The 20,524-nt window shown below is 36.9% G+C and overlaps 1 protein-coding gene across 2 annotated transcripts; it reads left to right on the top strand.

The window, feature by feature from the left end:
• The first annotated feature begins 22 nt into the window (after nt 1-22).
• DBF4 (DBF4 zinc finger) lies at nt 23-16,340 on the top strand. 2 transcript variants are annotated; one of them, XM_042802163.1, is made up of 12 exons: nt 23-398; nt 2,824-2,999; nt 4,892-5,086; nt 6,034-6,084; nt 6,625-6,694; nt 6,844-6,920; nt 8,440-8,470; nt 8,745-8,787; nt 10,549-10,680; nt 13,314-13,425; nt 13,760-13,884; nt 15,107-16,340. In XM_042802163.1, exons 1-12 carry the CDS (start codon nt 353-355, stop codon nt 16,170-16,172), a joined length of 2,124 nt encoding a protein of 707 aa, XP_042658097.1. In that variant the 5' UTR covers nt 23-352; the 3' UTR covers nt 16,173-16,340. The 2 variants fall into 2 exon arrangements, with proteins under 2 accessions (XP_042658097.1, XP_042658096.1); XM_042802162.1 differs by having other exon boundaries at nt 2,821-2,999.
• The last annotated feature ends 4,184 nt before the right edge of the window (nt 16,341-20,524 follow it).

Below are 20,524 nucleotides of genomic sequence, written 5' to 3'. Positions count from 1 at the left end.
ACTGCGCGCGCGCGGCCGGCCGTTGGCGAGGCGCGGCGGGGCAGGGGGCGGTCCTGGGCGCCGCCGCCGTTCGGCGAGAGGAGGAGCGAAGCCCCGCGCGGCGGCCTGGGGCTGCCGGGGGCGGGAAGGCCTGGGGAGGCGGGCACGGCACCGCTCGGAGGCCTGCGACGGCCCCAACGGCTGCGGCGGGGAGGGCCGGGAGCCCGCGGCGGGTAGCCGGGCTGTGGCGGGAGGGGAGGGCTTGGAGCCGCCGCCGCCGCTGCTGCTGCGTGCCGGGGAGCTTAGCGGCTCGGCTGAACCCACAGGTATGCTGGCGGGCGGCGAGGAGAGGACGGTGTAACTCTGCGGGAAGATGAAACCGAGCGCCGTGGAGGCCGCCGACAAAGGAGCGCGTCCCCGTAAGCGGCGGGTCTCTGAGGGTGGCCCGGGGGGGGGGGAAAGCTGCCGCGTCCCGGCTCGGAGCTCGGGGCGGGGGGGAAATCGATCGGGTCTTGCCCACCGGCAGCGGGGTTGCTGCCAACGGCGGGCTGGTGCCGGTGCCGCCGGCCTGGCTCCCGCGGCCAGGCCCTGTACCAGGCTAGCGGGTAAGCACGCATTGGACTGGCTTTGTTAGTGACGGGCCGCTGAAATAACCTTTGCACGGTTTGGGGAGTCAAACGTAAAAGTGTGTACCTGAAAAGGTAGCTAGCTAACTTGTTCTGTTTTACAAGACGGTTGCAGTGCAAAGAAACTAGTAGATACGTTGAAATTCGTAGGGCCGCTGCCGTGCAAGCTGCTCTGCCAGGGCAGATCTTTGCTGGTATCAGGAGCGTGCATGAAGGCCTATTAGGCCCAGGGTGTTAAAATGCAGTCGTTGAACGAAAGAGACTCTTTACTGTTATTGTAGAACTGCTAACTCACTTCAAAATTGTGGTTGTCTGTAAGAAGTTTAATGCATATTTTCCAATATTAATTCCAGTAATTACTACGTTAATTTTTGAGCTGCCTTGGTCATCACATATTTGATCCCTGGTCATCTATGGAGTTTCACTTGCACACCTGCTTATTGTCTGTCTTTTCTATTTAGATTCTGAATCAGTTACATTATCCTAAGCCTCCCCATTTTCTTATTTCTCTAATCGTTCTGGTCTAGGTTCTACAAAGCTGACAGCTGTACCTGCTTCACTTCTATGCGTTCATAAGCATTGCTTACCGAGTCTTGGCAGCATGAGTTGTGGATCTGCTCCCTCTCCCATCTCAGACCATTTCAGGGAGGGAGAGGATACATAACAAAGGGACTGTTTTGCCTCTTGTTTTTTTGTCTTCAGAAGAGGCCTGCTCACTTCCTGTAGCAGCCCTCATTGTCTCTTTTGAGCATCTCCAGAAGAGAAGCAACTAGGAATAGGGTGTTGGTCAGTGAGGAAGAAAAGACAATGTAAAACTAACAGTGTACAAGTCTTGGATGATTCTGGCTCTGTCATTGGTTGTAAATGAATTGCTGTGGAAGTATGTAAGGACAGAGAAGGTATAATTATTCTCATGTCATAATATTACTCTAGTTTCCAGATGTTTAGCTACAGGGACTTTGTGAGTTGCATATCACTTCTGTGCATTTAGGAGCCCTCAAAGTATTCCTCTTCCTTGTACCTGTACAGCTTCCTCTAGAGATCGCATCTTAGTACGAACAGCATTCTTCAGCAGCAAGCTACACAGGGTTGCCTTGTTGCATAGAGAATCAGTTTCCAGTTTTTAATTTTGTACCTGAGTCCTAGTTTTGTTTGGTGCCCCATACCTCTTCTACTGGAATAGGCTGTTTAGCCATTCACTCTCTGTTCTTCTTGATTTTGTATGTTTTCTTTTTCCCCTAAGCCATATGCTTTACAGACTGACAGAGTCTTAATCTACAAAGTCATTCTTCATGCCTTTGATTATCCTTGTTAGCAGCATCTTAAATACAGCCTGGAAAAGAGTGAGTCCTGCATTTATGAAGGGGCATAATAAAATTATCCCCTTTATTTTCTGTAGCTTAATAATTTTTTTTTTCTTTTTTGATTGCTACTCAGTATTGAACCAGTGCTCTCATAGAGCTCTATCATGCTTCTGGATCTCCCTTGAGAAATGAGGCTTATTTCTGATGCAGACTGATTTTTTTATTTGCTTATCTAAATGTCTAGTCTAACACTTAGGCCTACATGGATAGCTCTGTGTCAAGCATCAGGAAAGTTCATCACCACAGTTTAATTGCTGTATGTCCTTTCATAGTTTTCATGTAAAATTCACTGGGACAGAAAGAGTGGTTATAACTAGAATGGTGCTGAACTTTAGGCTTAGTTTTCCTGCATCTTAGGTGAGTGTTCAAAATTCAGATAAATAGTAGTATCTAGATCTTATATTTTTTTCTCTTTCAGTTACTGTTGACAGTTTTTTGTTCTAATGAGTTTATATGAATCCTTATTGGTTCAGATGAATAAGAGACAGAATCTTTTCTAAAATGGTGTTCTTGTGACTCTTGCTGACTGAACAAGTAGTGTATGTACTGTCGTAAAAAGGTAGCAAATACTTGCCAAACTGGGTGAGAAAACTGGTGACATTGTATAGCAATCAAAATAAAAGATTCTTCTTAAAGTCATACCCTAAATGGACTTTAAGGGCTATATGTGGTATTATTATCAATGCATTGGTTTTGACATGTTTAACATATAGTTACTTTTTAAAAGTCGTCCTATATTGCATGGAAGCTTGCCTTACCTGTTTCCAAAATTTAGTAATTTTCCTTTTTGAAAAGAAAAAAACAAGGTTTGTAAAACACAGTCCTGTTTAAATTCTCTTTTCTTTTTGCAGCAGATGGAATGCAAGCAAAACCAGAAAAGATAAGATCTTCTCTGAAGAATGTGAAAAAAGATACAGGAAAAACAGAGAAATTTAGATATAAGCCCCTCACTGGGAAGGTGTTTTACCTCGATATTCCTTCAAATGTGATCTCTGAAAAAATAGGAAAGGACCTCAAAGAGCTAGGAGGGGTAAGTTAATGAGCAGAGAGAGACCTTTATGAAACTACAAGAAAATGTGTCTGTGGAATGCCTTTCCATGTTCTTTGTGACTGCATTTTAATGTTATTTTTATTGTTGCAATGTTTAATATGAACTGTTAGTTTATCAACAAATTATTTTGTGTTTGATAGAAGCTGCTTTGCTAATAGTAACAAAGTGTTCATTATAAAGATTTGTTTTCAGTTGATTATTCATTTGCTTAGAATATTATCCAAATTTAATAAGCTTCTTTGAGGTGATTTTTTTTCTGCTGCTTCTGACTACATTGACATGTTTAAATGTTCCAACTGAAGTTGTTCATTTGAACCTGAAAGATTAGACAAAGTGTTCTGCATATGCTTACTAAAAGTCAGTAACTTCAGTAAGTATTTTTTGCACAGAGTATGTTAACGAGTATTTCTAAATACTCTTACTTAAATCTTACTTTTTTAAAGCATCTTAATACTTCTTTTTTTCCTATTTCTTCTGTATGGAAGAAACACTTTGATACAGCAAGTGTAGGGTATCATAGTAATACACAAGTGATGCAATTGCTTAGTCCACTTTAAAGTTCAGTGTTTTGATTTAGTGTAGAGGAACCTTGGCAGTTAAAATATTACAAACCCATTAACCACAGAAGTAAAAGGGATCTGCTTAAATTCCTAGCTGTTCTGAATGTTGCTTTGGCAGTACTTCTTTGACCTCAGAGAAGTGCTGAGCAGTTTTATGAAACTAACGCTTGTAAATCGAGATGCTGTCTGAAATTATAGTAGAGGCAAGGAATAGCATTAACATGGTTTCAAGTTAAATGCCTCTCTTTACATTTAGCATTAAGTGGGTGTACACTATCCTTTGTCTTCCTCTCTAAAACAGAGCTTTGGGAATTCGTATGTGAAAGGTAAGGTTGCAAATCAAAGACTGAAAAGGAAGTTTTTCTGTTTTATTCTGAAGAGTATATGCCTAAATCTGAGGTGCCCAGTGCCCGCAAGATCAACTACCACGTGTGTTTCGTTGTTGCTTGTGTGGCCTGCATGCAAAAGTGCCTCTCTCTGTATGTCTCATTTCTGTAAAATTGCATGGAAGCTTGCCTTTGAGCAGAATTGGAATGCACAGTTTCAAGCTTGTTGCCTGTGTCCATTCTGCTTTCCATACTGATTAGTGGAGAAAAGGAAAATATTTTAAGCTGCATAAACTGGCAAGAAATAACAAGGCAAATAGAACTGATAATCACACAACAGTTGGTAATGAAAGACTGAAGGAGCAAAATGGAAGAGAATAAGCATAGGATAACCACATACTTTGTCTTGCTGAGTATGAAAATGGTACGAGTCTACTTACAAAGTCTGCTACGTTTTTGAGATGTGTTATGAATATTGTAGGTATGAAACATGGTAGTGATCCTGAAATTTTATTTTTTCTGCTGGTTCTAAACTCAGTAAATGTATAGCTTCTCACAAGCTGTAAATTACATTTGCATACACATGCCTTTAATTTTACCTGAACACTTTTATGAAATTTCTGTTAATGTTATATAAACAGTGGTTTTCTTTGAATTATTCTGTTATTTCTCAATGCAGTATTTGAATTCTTCTATTTAGAAACTATTACAGCTAGATAGTCCAAGGAATTATAATAATTGAAACAAAGCAAAGCTCTTTTGATAGATGTTACAAAAGTAAGAAATTGAAATTGGAATTTGTGACTAGTAAGATGTTACTAAAGCTCAGTTGGAATTGTCATCCAGATCTTCAGAAAATATATTCTTGTTAATTCAGTGTTTTTGAACTTAACTATCCTAGAAGTTTTGTCACTTTATAGTATGCAGTGTAAAATTGAGATTTATTGTCCCGAAATAATGACTTGCTTTATATCTTTATATTTAGAGAGTGGAGAGTTTTCTGAGTAAAGATATCAGCTATCTGGTGTCTAATAAAAAGGAGGCAAAATTTGCAGCAAATCTTGGTCAGATTTCTCCTGTTCCTAGCCCAGAATCTGCACGTAACGGAGGAAACAGTTCACCTCATCCTAGCAGCCGAAAAGATCGACATGATGGAAGTTCATTTAAGATAGCAGATACAGTAAGTTTCTTAGTAATAATGCTGCAAATTGGATACAACCCGTGGGATATGCTCTTACAATTTTTCTCCTATTTTGTTTCCTAAAGACGGCAACAGTTCCTTGGGTGAATAAGGTGGTGTGGGCTTTTTTTTTATTTGCTTGTTTGTTTGTTTTAACAGGTCAAATATACTTTTAAACTACTTCAGGCTAACTTGTTAAACTTAACTGACTCAAACTAATTAAGCAAAGTTTCAAAAACTAATAAAAAATGGAGCTTTTTCTGCAAATAAGCAGACTACACTAAGATCTGTTGTAATATGGTATGTCAGCTTACAACACTGACATTGTTATGTTTGACAGTTGGATCAATATGGATAGGCTTGCGATGGCATCCAGTGGTTCCTGTCTAGCAACACAGCCTGTTAAAATCTGTCTTCTGTGATGCTGTTAATGCAGATATCGACAGAAGCGCGCTTTGATAGTATTTCAAGGAAATAATTCAAGTATTTAAAATTGAACATTATGAAGTCTTTCTGAGGTCTTAGAGGATCACATTAATTGCAACAGTATCTGAATTTGTGTAGGTTTATGTGAAATTTCTTAGTGGGCAAGTCTTGAGTCCTTTCAAAATACAGTTGGAAGCAATTAACTGTACTGTATACATGGTACTTACTTAGAAACACGACTGCAAGCCAGTCTGTGAGCTGGTCTTTGCATTTGCATAGGTGAGATCACCTCATTTTGCAGATAACCTGGGTAGGTAAAGGCATGCTCATTATGAATAAACAGCATACACTACAAAAGGAGATGCACTGAGGGTAGAAAGGGTGGGGATAAGACAGAGGCTATGATTATATTCATGACTGTTAGCTTAGATTGGCACAAGTCCACCTGATGAAACCTCATCTTTTGTATTTTTTGGAAATTAGTTCTAACTTGCTACAAATCTGTTTCTGTTTTAATATAGGTACGTATGAGTAGAGGAAAATCCCTAGTTGAAAAAGCAATCAAAGAGCAGGTAAGCCAAGTAATCAACAGATTTGTGCTTGAGAAGCTTTGGTTTTGCTCTTCTAGAAAACAAGCAGTAGTTAGATTGGTCTTAATGATCTAAGAAGTCCCTCATGGCACGCTCAAGCAGAAGTCAAAGGTTTGTCCTAAGTAAAACTGTCGGGTCATGCTTTCTGGGAACTTCCTGAAGAATTGAAAGTCTACCGAGTCTTATGACCAGTATTACAATTTATCAGGATTGCTGATATAGCTAGCATTTGAGAGGTGCTCGTGAAATGTTAATGTGTAAATTCACTGCCTTCAAATCTTACTATAAGATGTGACAATAGAGAACAGTTTTGGCTTTAAGAAAGATTAAGTATAGTCTTTTGATGGTGAAGTGCCGTGACGTGGAGATGGAAAAGTCATTTGAGGAGAGTGACAGTCTTTTGGCAAAAACAAAATATCTGCACTTTGATTTCAGCTTTAATATTACATGTTATATTGGTAGTTATTTTTCATAATCTACTATATATTGCTTAAAATTACTAACATAATTTATTGTTTGCAGGACTTAATCCCCTCTGGTAGTATACTATCCAATGCTTTGAGTTGGGGAGTGAAGATACTTCATATTGATGGTAAATATTTGTGTTTGATGAAGCCTAACTTGAACTTGTAACATTCATTTAATTATTCTTTTGTTGAATTAAAAAGATTAAAAATGACAGTTTACTTCAAACATACAAAAATAAACTCAGCTAAGCATAATTCCCCCTCTCTTTGCCAGATGTTAAGAATTACATTGAACAGAAGAAAAAGGAGCTCTACCTAATCAAAAGAGCAGAGAGTTCTTTTAAAGATGTGGTAAGTGGCTCTTCGCCATTTGTGAAAATGCCATTTGTTTCATTAACTGAGGAAACATAGATGTACTAAATACTACCTACTGTGAAGCTTACAGATTTTATTTTGATAAAGTCTTCCTCATGTTCAGTTTTTCACAGACCAGTATGTCTTGTGAATTGATTTAAAAACCATGTTTGAAAAATAGAAAGTATTAGCTATATGTTTCAGCATTATTCAAAAATAAATTCCATAGTAGAATTCATGACATAAAGTGTAGACCTTTGCTCTTGCAAATGATTTCTAAGAATCAAAGGTACTGAACTGAAATTTCCATTCTGCCTACCTCAAAAATAATAAGAAGACTGTATCATATTTTTAGTATGATGTAGATTGTGGTTAAATAGCGTTGTATAATTTTCCCTATGACACGGTGATTAGAAACCATTTCCTTTTGATGGACCATTTTGAAGAATCACAGTTACATTTCCTGAAGAAGCTTTGCCTAGGGAGTCTGTGTCCGTTGCTCAACTCTGCATCTTTTCCTTCTTAGTCTTTTAAAGAGCTAGCATAAAGCGTCTTTGAGCTATTCTGCCAACAATGTGCAGTTGGCATGTGACAATCCTGATTTCTCCAGATTTTACTGTATGATATAGTGAAACATTGAAACTGTTTTAGCTGCTTGTGCTCTCTGTCTGCAGTTGTTCTGTAATTTAAACTAAGCATGTGAAGTTATACAATTATCTAATCCAGGCAGGGGTCTGTGATACAGTAGATGGTACGTTTCCATTTGCTTATGTATGTTACGTTGTTTTGGAATGCAATATTGGCTAATTACTGAGGCCACATGAAGTCCTCTGCTAAATCATCAGTGTACCAGTGTTCATGGATAGCAGGATGGAGTTTTTGTGCGAGTAGTGTAAAATAGGATTTTTTATCTTTACCAGAATCAATTACAGCTAACAGCTGATGCTTGAATGTAGCCTTTACTCTTTTCTGAAGGCAAAATACTCTTTCATTTTAATCTTCATTGCTAAAAAGCCCACCAAACCAACCTGTGTAAATCTGTTCAAATGGGAAGAGTTGTTTTCATTGGAAAATGTTGATATCTGCAGGTTTTGATGGCATTTTACAGCTTGTAGTTAATTAGCATTTATAAAATGTAAAAATGGTACTTGTGTTTAAGAATCAACTTTCAACCATGGCAAGATACTTTAGGAGAGGAGAGAGTAAGTGTATAAATTTATCTTTGTGTGGTTTTTGATTTGTTTTGGTTTTAGGAAAAATAAATTGAGATGTCTCAAGGAGAACACTTTTTTTGTGGTGTAGAAATAAATATTTCTTTGTGAAGCATGTCACCATATTTCTGAAGTACTAATGAGCTTAGTTTCCTGCAAAATTCATTGTGACTGTGTATGAAGTTGTGATTAACACAGGGAGACCCTCATAACTTAAAACTAGCTATAGCTTAATCTTTAAGTAAAATGCGGAATAATATTCAAGTGGATTTTATGCCTTCTCTCTTTTTTTTTTTTTTCAATAGGGAAAACAAGTCACTTCTCAAAAGTCAAGAAGTAAGTATTTCAGTATTTGTGGAGGTTTCTGTTTTGCCTTATTTTCTGGGTGCTTAAAAATGTACTGCTGTTCTCATCTGATCAAGTGTGCTACTGTATTTTAATTTGTCTAAAAATGATGTAGAAAAACGTTAATGGAAATAAAGGGTTTGTTAATACATGTACATAACGAGTTCTAAAATAACATCTGCCTATTTATTCAGCTGCTGGAGTAACTAGCTAAATAAAGAGAAGTATTTCTCTCTTAATTTTTCTTTTCTCCCCCCTTGATCAGGTAGACTGAAAAATCCATTTGTCAAGGTGGAAGATAGAAGTCGGTAAGTGTTCTCTTCATGCATTCAGTAATGTGGTTCTCAAATTGAGTAATTCAGAAACATTTAGTATGCCTTGAGGAAGTGGCCTTCAGATTTCAATTTCCTTCAACTTCCTGGCTTCAGATGCCAGGCATACTGTCCTCTTATAATACCAAACTTTCATCTCTGCATTCTCTGGGTAGGTATGTATGTATCTGTGTTTAGCCACTGAATGAGATTGAACAAGTAGTTGTGTAGTAGGGAATATTTGCAATAGGTAATGGAAGTGGAAAGTTAATATTGTAGCTCTAGTTTGTATATCATGAGTGGGTTCTTTGGGTTACTTTCTGCCAAGGGCCATATGAAACCAGGAAACTTTGAACCTTGACATCTTTTTGTGGATCCAAATCCTGTAGCCCAAAAGCCCAATAAAACTTTGTATACCAAATTCCAGTCCTGAATTCCCAACTCAGTAACATTCATCTCCTGCAGAGACTGTTTAGATGTAAGGAAAAGGAAGTTGTTAGAGTTAAAATGTTCCTTCAAAATTAGGTTTCATTTCCTGTTCAATCATTTACTTTTAAAAGGAAAAAAAACACTGTTAATCTGACTTCAATATTCCTAGTAGCATGAAATCTGATACTTACTTTTAGCCTGTAAAATTTTCACATCTTTCTGGTCCTGTAATTGATTAGACCTGGTTGTGTAAGGAGATACCAGTTTGCCAGAAGTTGAGAGAGCAACGAATTACAAAAAAAATGCAGTTCTGCACCGCGTGTTTTGTGCCTTTAAATTAATTCTTAACTAACCAAGGTTTTATAATGATGTTTATAAACTCAAATTTTTGACCTGATTTCTTTGACACTTTCCTGAATTAAAAAAAGAGATCTAAACCTGGTCTTACACCAACTCCCAGTGTAATAGGTACTGGGGACAGGATAGGGGGGAGAATTGGACAAATACAGTTGTAAGTACAAGAAATTTGTATATAAATATGTATGACTTTGACTTCCTAATGTAGGTGGGTACTAAACACCTGAAACATTTTAAAATGTCTATGTAACGTAGTTTTTTACTGCTTAAATGTTTATGCAACATACATAACAGTTTGGAAACAGAACAAGATGCTTAGCTGTCCCTATTATGTTCTCCAGACTTGCTCTTTTTTCTTCTGCCTGGGTAGCTTGTAATAGTAATGTGGGGAAAAAAATCAGACTGAACTCTGGCATCAGCATTTCAGTCAAATGATTCAGTATGTGAACTTTTGTCATGCCCTATTTTAAACATTTTTAATATACTCAGAGCACTGGTACAGTTGCTAGTTCTGATATCTCTCAAGTACAATGGTATGCAGGAAAAATTATTTCTGGAAAGTGAAAAGGTCAGGTTTTATATTTTGAATGGTGAATTGATTAAAATTGTCAAAAAGGAGGAAAATGTTTAAAAAAATGCATTAGATGTTAGGAACTTCTGTAGCTACTTCTCAGGAACACAGATGCACCATCATCCAAATTGTTCTTAGTTTTATTGGTTACCCAACTCTCAACAATAAATAGGCATGGAAGCCATACCCCAGGGAGTAAGATAGAAGGAAAATCATTTTGGAGAAAAGTATCAAGTTTATGGGAAGAAAGGATGGAATGACTTATTCTAGGATGTGTCTGTTTAGCATTCTGTGTATGTTATATGTAAAAAATATATCTATAAGAAACACTTTTTTCAAGATTTGTAGTATAAACCTTTTCCATTTCTGATGGTTCTAATCACTTGTTTTGTCTTATGCAGCCACTACCGACCCTTTTATCTGCAGCTACCTGCTTTTCCAGTTCTGAACTACTGTGTTCCAAAACCATATAGTCCATTTGAGGTGGATAAGAAGCATCCTTCTGGTCAAAAGCAAACTCAGTCTAAGCAAAGGTTTGTTGAAAACTTGTTACTGAGGTGTGGATAGAGAAGAGACAGTTCTCTAAAATAATTGTAAAGTAATTGTTTTTTAAAATAATTGCTCTGCTTCTAATTGTGTGTGGTATTTAATACTAATAGCTGTGTCTTAGCTGATGCATTTGCTGCACTGTTGCTGTAACTGTTGGTGTCTGTCTATCTTCCTGTACCCTCTTTATCCTGTCTTCAGTCCTTTTTTTGGACATGCAGATGCATACATCCAAAAATGCAGCCTTCTCCTATCACTGTGGGTCGGCATAAGGTATTTTTTTCCTTTCTGCCACTGGTTTCTTCTTTGTCCTCATCTGGGATGCCATCCAGTAAGTATTTTACAGGAAGTGGATCTCTTAAGACTTCTTTTGGTATTTCTCAGTATAATGCTAAAGTAGGCAGTTAAAATTTTTTAAAACGGTGATATTCAATCACAGTGCAAAATCGTTGATAAAGAGTGCACATTGTTGATGAAGTCTAATTTATAGAAACTAGACTCTGCAAATACTGGTTCAGCTTTTCAGAGATGAAAAGTGGATGCCAGCTGCACAGCAGAATTGCAGTTGGTCTTACAGCAAGTGTTTATATGATACGTTTTGGCATTTGAGCTCTATTTGAGCACTCCAGATGCAGTTAGAACGTTTGGTAAATCAATTTCATGATTTGAAACTACTCAAGTCTTAATTATGTGAGTTTTGGTGAATGAAACTATTGTTTTGAATTTCTTCTACCTAGCATATCTGGAGTATTAATGATTCTTTCACTGATTTCTAAAATTGATTCACTTGAGAGACTGAAGATATTTAGGTGAAATGTAGCTTTGCTATATGTGGAACTTTTTCTGGTAACTTTTGCTGTTGTTCTGTCCCAGGTGTCTATGATTTATTTAGGTGTGATAGTTGTTTTCTTTATAAAACAGCTTCTTCACTTTCCAGGTTCGGTTCATTCTTAGTGCTGGAGGTTTTCAGCTGATGTTGCCATAATTAAAAAAAAAAAAAAAATTTGTAGGGTTTTTTTAAAATTCTAATTAATATAGCAATATGAGAAAGCAAAGCAACTATAATACAGTAGTAACTCTTGCAATAATAAGGCAGTTTTCTACTGGTATCTCTTCAGATGTGGTTAGAAAGGCTTATTCCTTTTAAAGCATAAAAAAAATTAAAAGGCAATATTATTTTCATATATGTGGATTAAGGAATATGATATATTAAAAATTTCAGGAGTTATGTTTAAATGAATATTCATATTTAATATTTCAGGTTGGCACATACCAAAGAGATATTTAGGTGGGAGATTATTTCGTATTCAGCAGCTAAATGTTAGGAATGTCAGTTCCAGGAGAGAGCAAGGGCAGTGCTCACTTGTATTATCTTTAGCTGGGATAAGAGCCTTTTGAAGTGAAGTTGATAATTCTACATGCACATGCATTGGGCAAGACCTGCAGACATTATTTAGTCTTCAGATGATAAATTCTGTTGCTGATAACCTGCTTATTGGTTCTCTGATTTTCACATTTCTAAAGAGGGAAAGTGAAAAGGCTAGTGGAGTAGTAGAAGTACAGTTAAGTGGAGCCTGTCCTGTGGAACCCAGCAGATGCTGGGGCAGGTGTTACTGATTTGGACTTGTTGATTGAAAGCAATTGTTGAAAGCAGTGTGCTCCTGCTATGCTTTGTAAGTTCGATTTTTTTCAGGACAAGTTTTTGGATGTAAAGTCCTGAGTTTACCTCTATGCAAATACCTGGTAGAGTCTGTCAGCATGACTTTTGGCTAGACAGGGAGATGGCACTATTCCTCTAAAGTAAAAGGGAAGGAGAGATGAATGGTAAACCATTCATCATGTAAAGCTAAAGCTTTACTGCTAGCATATCATCCTGATGTGGTTTAATAGTGAATTGCTGTGAACAGTAGCTCTCCCCAGATGAGGACTCTGAAGGTCACAGAGCAGCTGTTGTAAACTTCTTTGTGTTTTAATCTCCACAAAGAATTTCAGGTTCATTTCCTCATATTTCCACTTAGCCTCTACCTAGAAAAACAGGACAAAATGGCATTTGATCAGCATATTCAAAACCTACATATAACTAACAAATATGACTGTTCTTAAGTTTTTCCAAAGAATGAGACGTCATCTGTTAGAACAAATGTTTTTGCTGCATCAGAAAGTTTTTTCTTGGCATTAAAAATACTGACAATCGATGGGATGTTAAAGACTTGCTTCTCTTTCTAGTGTTGATTTTATCAAACCTTTTATTTTACCAGCTCTGCATAGAGATTTCAGTACGTCCTTTGATTTGTCAAGTGAGATATTTTCCGTTTAGCACTCTTGCATTGTTTATTTCAAGTCAGTGATAGTAGTATATCTGTACTAACTTGAATGTTTTATGGTTACATATAGTTCCACTAGGTCTTCCTGTTGTCTTGCAGTAAATCTTTTTTTTAATTAATGCATAATCTTTCTCTTTGTTTTTCCGAAGCATTGACTAACATAATGTAAATTGCTTGAGGGGAAATAAAGTGTTGTTTTATTTTTTTAAGTGAATAAGAATGAACATATTGTGAGAGGCAAGTATAGAGCTCAGGTCCATATTTGACACTTACTAATATATCTTTTCTGTTAATAGAAAAATAAATAGTGACAAGGACTGTGGAACTCCTGTTCAACTCCCTCAGAAGGACAAAAAAAAGAGAGGATACTGTGAATGTTGTGGGAAGAAATATGAAGATCTGCAAACAGTATGTGAAATGTCAAGTATATGCTTTGATACAGTTATATCTCTTAAGTGTGGTATCAACAGTGGTTTCTACTTGTGCGTTTAGTGTATTTTTTTATCTTAAAATATTTGCTGAATATATGTCCTAAAAAGCAGCAAGTGGGTGGTTTTTTTCCCATGTAGGTTTTAATTCTTGGTTGCTGCTTCTATGTATGGTAACTGAAGGTGCTAGTAGTTCATGTCTCAGACACACTGGTAATAAATTAATATTTACTTACTGCTCCATATCATAGTGTTGACTTGTATATTCATATCTGTTGTAATAGATTTGTTTCATGTTTTTTCTTTAATTCCAGCATCTTGAAAGTGAACAGCACCAAAATTTTGCACAAAGCACACAGTATCAAGTTGTTGATGATATAATCTCAAAGTTTGTTTATGAGTTTGTTGAGTACAAAGATGATGCAAAAAAAATAAAATGGTAAGTTACCCGTTCTACGTTTTAAAGACTGTGAGTTAAGACATTGAACATAAAGATGCTTTGTTCTGAAATTCTGGATCTGGTACAGAATAAATTCATATTTTTTTCAGTCTGAAATAATTTACTGAAATTTGCAGTGCAATTGTGCCCGACAAATAATTTCTATAGAGCAGAAATTATTAAAAAAAGCTAAATAAAAACATTAAAAGTGCAAATGGCATCACAGGCAAATGAGACTGAAAGGAATTGCCCAAAGTTACCCTACATATCCTTCAGCTTCAGAAAAGCAACATCTACTGTACTTTAGTATTGCTGACAGAAGGACAGCAATGTCTGGACATCTTGCTCTAAAAACTTTCTGTCATTCTTAGTAGCTTAAGAACAGCAAATTATATCCTCCTCAGTCAATCTGATCTCTTTACCAGTGGAGGAACTTTTCCTAGTCTAATCTAAATCTTCCTACCTATACTCTAAGTCTCATAGATTCTGTCCTGCCTGTGCTGGACAAAGAAAGCAGACTTTACTTTCTTCTTTTTAGCTCATAAGTAAATGGGCAAGAAAGACTTGTTTCATGTCTCGGGCTGTAGGCACCAGTGTCTTTGTTACTTGGAACAGTAACTCAATTCAAGATTACTCTGATTTTTTGCAAATGAGTCGGGAGATAAGGAATAACTTTCTCATTTATTTAAAAAAAAAAATACTGAAGAAATAAAGATATTCTTAGTGAAATCAAAGGAAATGCAAATGGAGTCAAGCAACTCCTAATGAAGACAAGCCTTTATTCCTTTTGTGATTTAAAAATACTCAGAGTGGCTAGGTTTTTGAAACATGATTTTCTTGACATACTATATAATTATGCTAATTTGTGGGTATATATCGTAAAACATTTGTAAGTATTTATAGTCATTGCATTATATTCATTGACTTCTTTTGTTCTTAATAACATCATGAATTGAGATTTACTGAAATACTCTTTACTTTGTGTATTTTTAAAACAATGTTATGAGCTGTAGAAATCAATAAGAAAACATCAAATTCAAATAGAAAACACTGTTCCTGTAGAAATCGTGTGCTGCTACCCTAAATATATTTTTCCTTTAAAAATAAAAACAAAAATTGCTTTGTCAGTTTGGTTGCTTCTCTAGAATTGGCTGCATATGGCATTATGTTACCCATGTTTGTTTCAAGTGTTTGTTAATAATTTTAAACAATTTCATTGTAGGACAAAATGTAGTACAGGATATTTTTCTCCTATTATTGGAAAGATAACTAGACCAGATGAGTTGAAAGAACGACTGAAAAAGCAACGCCTTTCATTGAAAAGCTACTCGTGGAAGGATACGGCAATGCGGGCACTTAAACTGGATCGCCAGCCCGCAGAAGTACAACCAAATTCTGTGCCAATACCTCGCGCTATTTCTGGATCTGTTTGTTCAGTTCTTTATTGTCACCTGTCGCAACCTTCAGAACTAAAAAGTAAGTTCAGAAATAATGATGAAAATATTAAAACAGAGTGTTCCTGTGCTGTAAACTTAAGAGAAACTGTTGTATCATCAAATTTCATAAAACCACTCCCTCAGAAAGATGACAGAGCATACACAGAGAACTTGTCTCAAGCCTATCAGTCATTCAGTAAAGAAATACTGGAACCAGAAGTAGATAAAAGGAATTTACAGTGTGCTCAGGAAGGCATGTGTACTTTATATTCTCATACTCAAGGTATAGATTTTAGTGAAAAAGACAGAAACCTCTCACAGCCAAAGCGAAAATTAAATAATGCAGTAGTTCTACCAGCAAAGTGTTTGAAAAAAACAGATGCCAATCCTACATTTGTCAAGAAACATCATGATTTATGTGATAATCATCAACTGATACAGCACAACATAGTTCTGGAGGCCGAGGTATCTGATACTGCTATAAACAAAGAACTTAATGAATTGGCTGCCAGCACAGCACACAGTTCACCGTCTGGAAAGCTGCATAGAAAAGTGAAGCTTTATTTGGGAAGAAATAAAAGAGAAAACTGGAAACAGAACACAGAGTTATGCATAAAGTATACAGATAGACTGTCTGTTCCTGAAGAGAAGAGAAGTGCTTGTAGCTCACCAGCACAGGCCCTACTGGAATTATTTCAGACAAGCGAAAGAAACTCAGAATTTGGAGGTTTTTCAAGTTACACTGAGAACAAAGGTTCAACTAGCATAAAAGATATATGGGAAGGGCAGAATACAAATGTTACGTGGTCTTTATTTTCTTCTTCATCCTCATCCCCATTTGTTGGATTTTAATGCTGCTTTATTTAATACAATGATTTTCAAATAAACTTGCAAATTTAAGATTTTATTCATGGAGTCTTTAGTAGCTGTATTATATGTACAGATGGTTTGGTTTTCAACTTTTTTAATGCAAAAGCTTTGTATATGTAAAGATGAAAAATAAAACTGAGCTGCTTTTTGTTTGTTTGTTTGCGTTTCTGAAAAGGTACTGCTTTATCACAGTTAGTAAAAGGCTCTGACCCCAGATTCCGGGTTAAATTAATTGCTAGGTAAAGCCAATAAGCATGATGTAGCTGCCTTTAGATAGAATAATTTCATAAAATCACTGATTATGGTACGTTCTAAATAACCACATTGTAAATAACTGGATCTTTGCTTGTAGATAAGGCAGTCCGTTACTTAGGGACTACTGATGTTTTGTGGAGAGTTGGTTGCTTCCCTTCCTATTCCTTCTGGTGCTGCTTTATTAGAGAACACAAAAAGTAATTTACTTATATTTCTTCCGCTGAAATTGTTTTATGGAACCTATGTAATCATAACAAAACAGGATTAGGAAAGCAGGTGTTACGTTGTTTGGCTACTCCAGCAGAATTTATTTTTAGACTAGAACTAGCTGTATTTGTATTTCAGCCAATAGGAAAGCAGTAGATGTATACTTGAATTTCTCTTTTAAAAAAACTAAACAACAGTGGGATAGCAATGGTAACAACCAAACAGCCAATAGGTTTCTGATTGACTCAGGTCATTTGATTTTTCTTTCAGGGTAGCCAGCCTGTCTGACTTGCTTACTCAGAGGCAGAGTGAAAGACCCAAGTGAGAACTGGGAAGACTTTTAATACTTTGAATGTTTACTAGAGCTGATCTCTTTCAGAATTTGTAAATTAGTGCAGGGCATGAGTATGGAGTTACAAGAGGTAATTGCAAAGCTTTATTAGTAAGTGCCTTAAGATCATACAAAAGATCTATACCAGCAGAAATTATTAAATTTTGCATAAATTACTTGTTTGCATTTTTATCTCTCACCCATTTGATAGACTTTGTCAGTGTTCTTAAGATTAAAGTGATTTCAGTCATTGCAGACTTGCTGTCCTTTATAGAATATTTTATGACCGATAGGTAAAGTTTCTTGGTGTGCAGGAGTGGGTGAGGAAAATGAAATAAAATTGCTTTCCTTTAAAGAGCATTTGAATTGGAAGCTTAATGATGAATGTACCTGCTTAAGGTGCTGCTGTCACCTTAAAGGTGGCATTCCTTATTCTGCTATTCACATAATTGCCTGTACAGTCTGGTGAGAATTGCTTTTGGTTTCTCCATCTTATTGGTCACTTCTGGCTTGATTTATAGTTTCTTCTGATCTGGATTCACATCGAGAAAATTGTATAGAAAGCCATTACAGAAATGAGCAAAATGAATGTTTTAAAAATGAGTTGATTTTGAATGTGTATGTCTATATTACATATTCTGCCTGTAATTTACCAATATATAGTGTTTCAGAAATGGGGCTTTAACATAGAACATTGAAGCAATTACTTTGTTCTTCATTTTGAGTGACGCTTTAATGATAGAAAGATTGTGCTCTGATTCAATGAATACAATCTATTTGAGGAACAAGTGTTTGTCCATTTTTCTTCTTGAGAATGTTTTTTGTTAGTTTTTTTTTGTTGTGGTTGTTTTTGTTTTTGTTTGTTTGTTAGTGTTTTTTTAGCTTTTGGTTCAGTACTAAAGAAGCCTTAAGAAAAACTTGCAATTTTTCACCTAGCACATTGCAACACTCTGTCAGTAGGCATCTTGCAGTCATCTCTCTCCTCCCATCCCCAAGACACATCAAGACATTCTCAGTCGATGTGGTGGCCTCTGTCTGACTGGAATGTATATACGTGGTTATATACCATAAAGATTAATGCAATAGTTGAGGGGAGAGGTGGTCAGTGTTAGTAAATCTACTCACCAGATAACCAATGTGTATCTTTTGCATATCATTAGATGCAATATTATAACACATCAGCTCAACAGGCAGTGCTAAGAGGAGATTTAAGCACACTGGAATCTCTTAAGAAAATTCAGAGGTTTGTCACTAAAATATGAAGACATTGTAATGCAGAACAAGATAGGAGAGTCACTGCTACTAGTTGCAAAAAGCACTTCTAGTCATGATGCAGATTTTGGTTACAGGTGACAAGTCACGTTGGTGCATGCTGAGCGTCTGCTTTGTATGTAGTATGTTCAGATCATGTCACAAAGCCACAGCCTGTTAACTTTCTAAAGCAGATTTATTCAGCATGTATGTGATTTCCATACATTTATTATCTTTCAAGCTTGTTTTATTTAAAAAAAAAAAAATCTGTTTTTACATAAATTTTAAGGGAATTCTATTACTATCTGAAAAAACAATTAAAGGTGGAAGGCTAGTTATTAGAACATTTATTTGTGTCTCTGGCTTCCTCCTAGAGAACAGAATGAATATTTTAAAAATATGTGGCAGGGATTCTGAGAAATGTCAAACACTTCAAACACTACGATGTGTGCCTCTCTAGTCACTAGAATAAAAGTTCAGCATTTTATCTTTAAGTACATCTCTGATAATTACATATTATATAATTACAGTTTGAACTCCATAGGTACACGAATAACTTCTAATGCACTTCATTTTTTGATTGTCTTGCTTTCTGTGAATTTGAGAGTCTGGTGTAGGAAATTTTTATATTCTATTCAAAAACAGTTATTAATATACTAAATTGCTTCCTTTTTGTGGTGGTTAGGGAAACTTGGAGCTATATTCCCATGCTCTGCAGCATACGTTTATACACTGTGGGAGTCCAGATTTTAATGAAGCACTCAAATCTTGACTGTTAGAAAAAAGTGAAAGCTTTAACCCTCATGTAGAAGAGACACTACTTCGTTTTAAAGTTGAAGAAAATCCCCCAGACTTTTACGTTATAAAAGTACTCTTATTTAAATGAATAGCCTGTGGTCCGGTGATCTTCATTGTTTCATGGGTATGGCAAGCATGTTTCTGCAATTGTGAAATATCATAAACTTTAGAACGTTAAAGTTTTATGTGTGTATGCACACACCCATACCATTACGGAAAGCCTGTGCAGACACTACACTGGTTTGGTACTTCCGTGTAAGGGAGAGTTGTAACTGATTTGTTCAGACTCACTTTGTTTCATTGCCATGGGAGAGACCAGAATGATTTTCAGTAAAGACTTTTAACATGGAAACTAGCTATACAATACAAATTTGGGCTGATGGTAACAACATCAAAAGAAATACAGGTGTTGAAACCTGCTTTTAGAAATAAAGCATTAGAAATAGTGCCGTTTTGTTCCAGTTACACCTACACCGAGTTGGGTTTGGTATCTTTGCAGTGGATGCATATGACTTTGCTCCATGGTATGTGTTTATCCGACCAGAAATGTTTCTCTTCAGGTAAATTTATAGCGTGGCTGAGAGGATAGAGTTACCAAGGGTCAGGAATGTGTGTGCGCATATGCGTATGGGTGTACATACAGATACTCACATGGGTGTATGGTGATAGTGGGGATTAGCGGCTCCAAAACCACACACGTGGAAGGAAGTTCAGCAATAATTTTGCAGTTTCGTGCACTCAGGTAAGCCCTATGCTCAGCAGCAGGATCTTCAAGCAGTCATCTCTCTTGCCCAACATCCGACTACGGAACACTTGACACAAAGCGATAGGTAGGTGCCTGAAAAGCCGGCCTTCCCCTTTGGGGTTGGGGGAAAGGTAGTTACAACCTGAGGAGCACCGCGCTTGTTGAGGTCTGTTCTGTCCTTTGGGGTTGCCAACGTGCGTTGAGGTGATTGAATCCATGTTCTGCCTCAAGCTTGCAAGAAAAGGGCACACATCAGTTATCCATTCATGCTATCGTTGCTCCGTGTTCTCTTCTGGCCTGTATGACTGCACAGCACGTGCCTCCTTAGGTACACGTGGTGATGTATCTGTGCCTTCATCCTGCATTCTGAAGAGCCTCAGCTTTGAAGGACTCGGCTAATGTAACTAGTGATGGTATCTATGAAGCTCTTGTGGCAGTCGCCGAGTGCAGGGATGATGAAAAAACGGTAGCTGCTCTAACTGATGTAGTTATCGTGGGGCATGTGGACATGGGATGAAACTATGAATCCCCCTGTGCTCCCCAGTTGGAGAATCTTTGTGAACTGTATGGTCTATGTGAGCTATACACTTCATGTGACCTCTGGGCTGTTGGCTTATAAGCACCAAAGGCTGTCTGGGCTGTGCTTTTCGATCATCTTGTTAGTTGGTACCACAGTAGCATCAAGTCACAGTCTATCTTGGTCTTACACCGAGTCTACCCAAAGGTGGAAATCATTTCCTTGCCCTA

This window comes from Tyto alba, unplaced genomic scaffold, assembly GCF_018691265.1.
Source record: "Tyto alba isolate M040663 unplaced genomic scaffold, T.alba_DEE_v4.0 Super-Scaffold_38, whole genome shotgun sequence".
Taxonomy (NCBI): Eukaryota; Metazoa; Chordata; class Aves; order Strigiformes; family Tytonidae; genus Tyto; species Tyto alba.
This window is presented reverse-complemented; position numbering and strand designations above follow the sequence as displayed.

Bases quoted from the DNA above. Each gene is read 5' to 3' on its own strand.
- DBF4 (XM_042802162.1), top strand. From the start codon at position 353: ATGAAACCGAGCGCCGTGGAGGCCGCCGACAAAGGAGCGCGTCCCC. The intron at 399-2,820 runs GTAAGCGGCGGG...TTCTTTTTGCAG, and splicing joins CGACAAAGGAGCGCGTCCCC to CAGATGGAATGCAAGCAAAA. The intron at 13,885-15,106 runs GTAAGTTACCCG...ATTTCATTGTAG, and splicing joins GATGCAAAAAAAATAAAATG to GACAAAATGTAGTACAGGAT.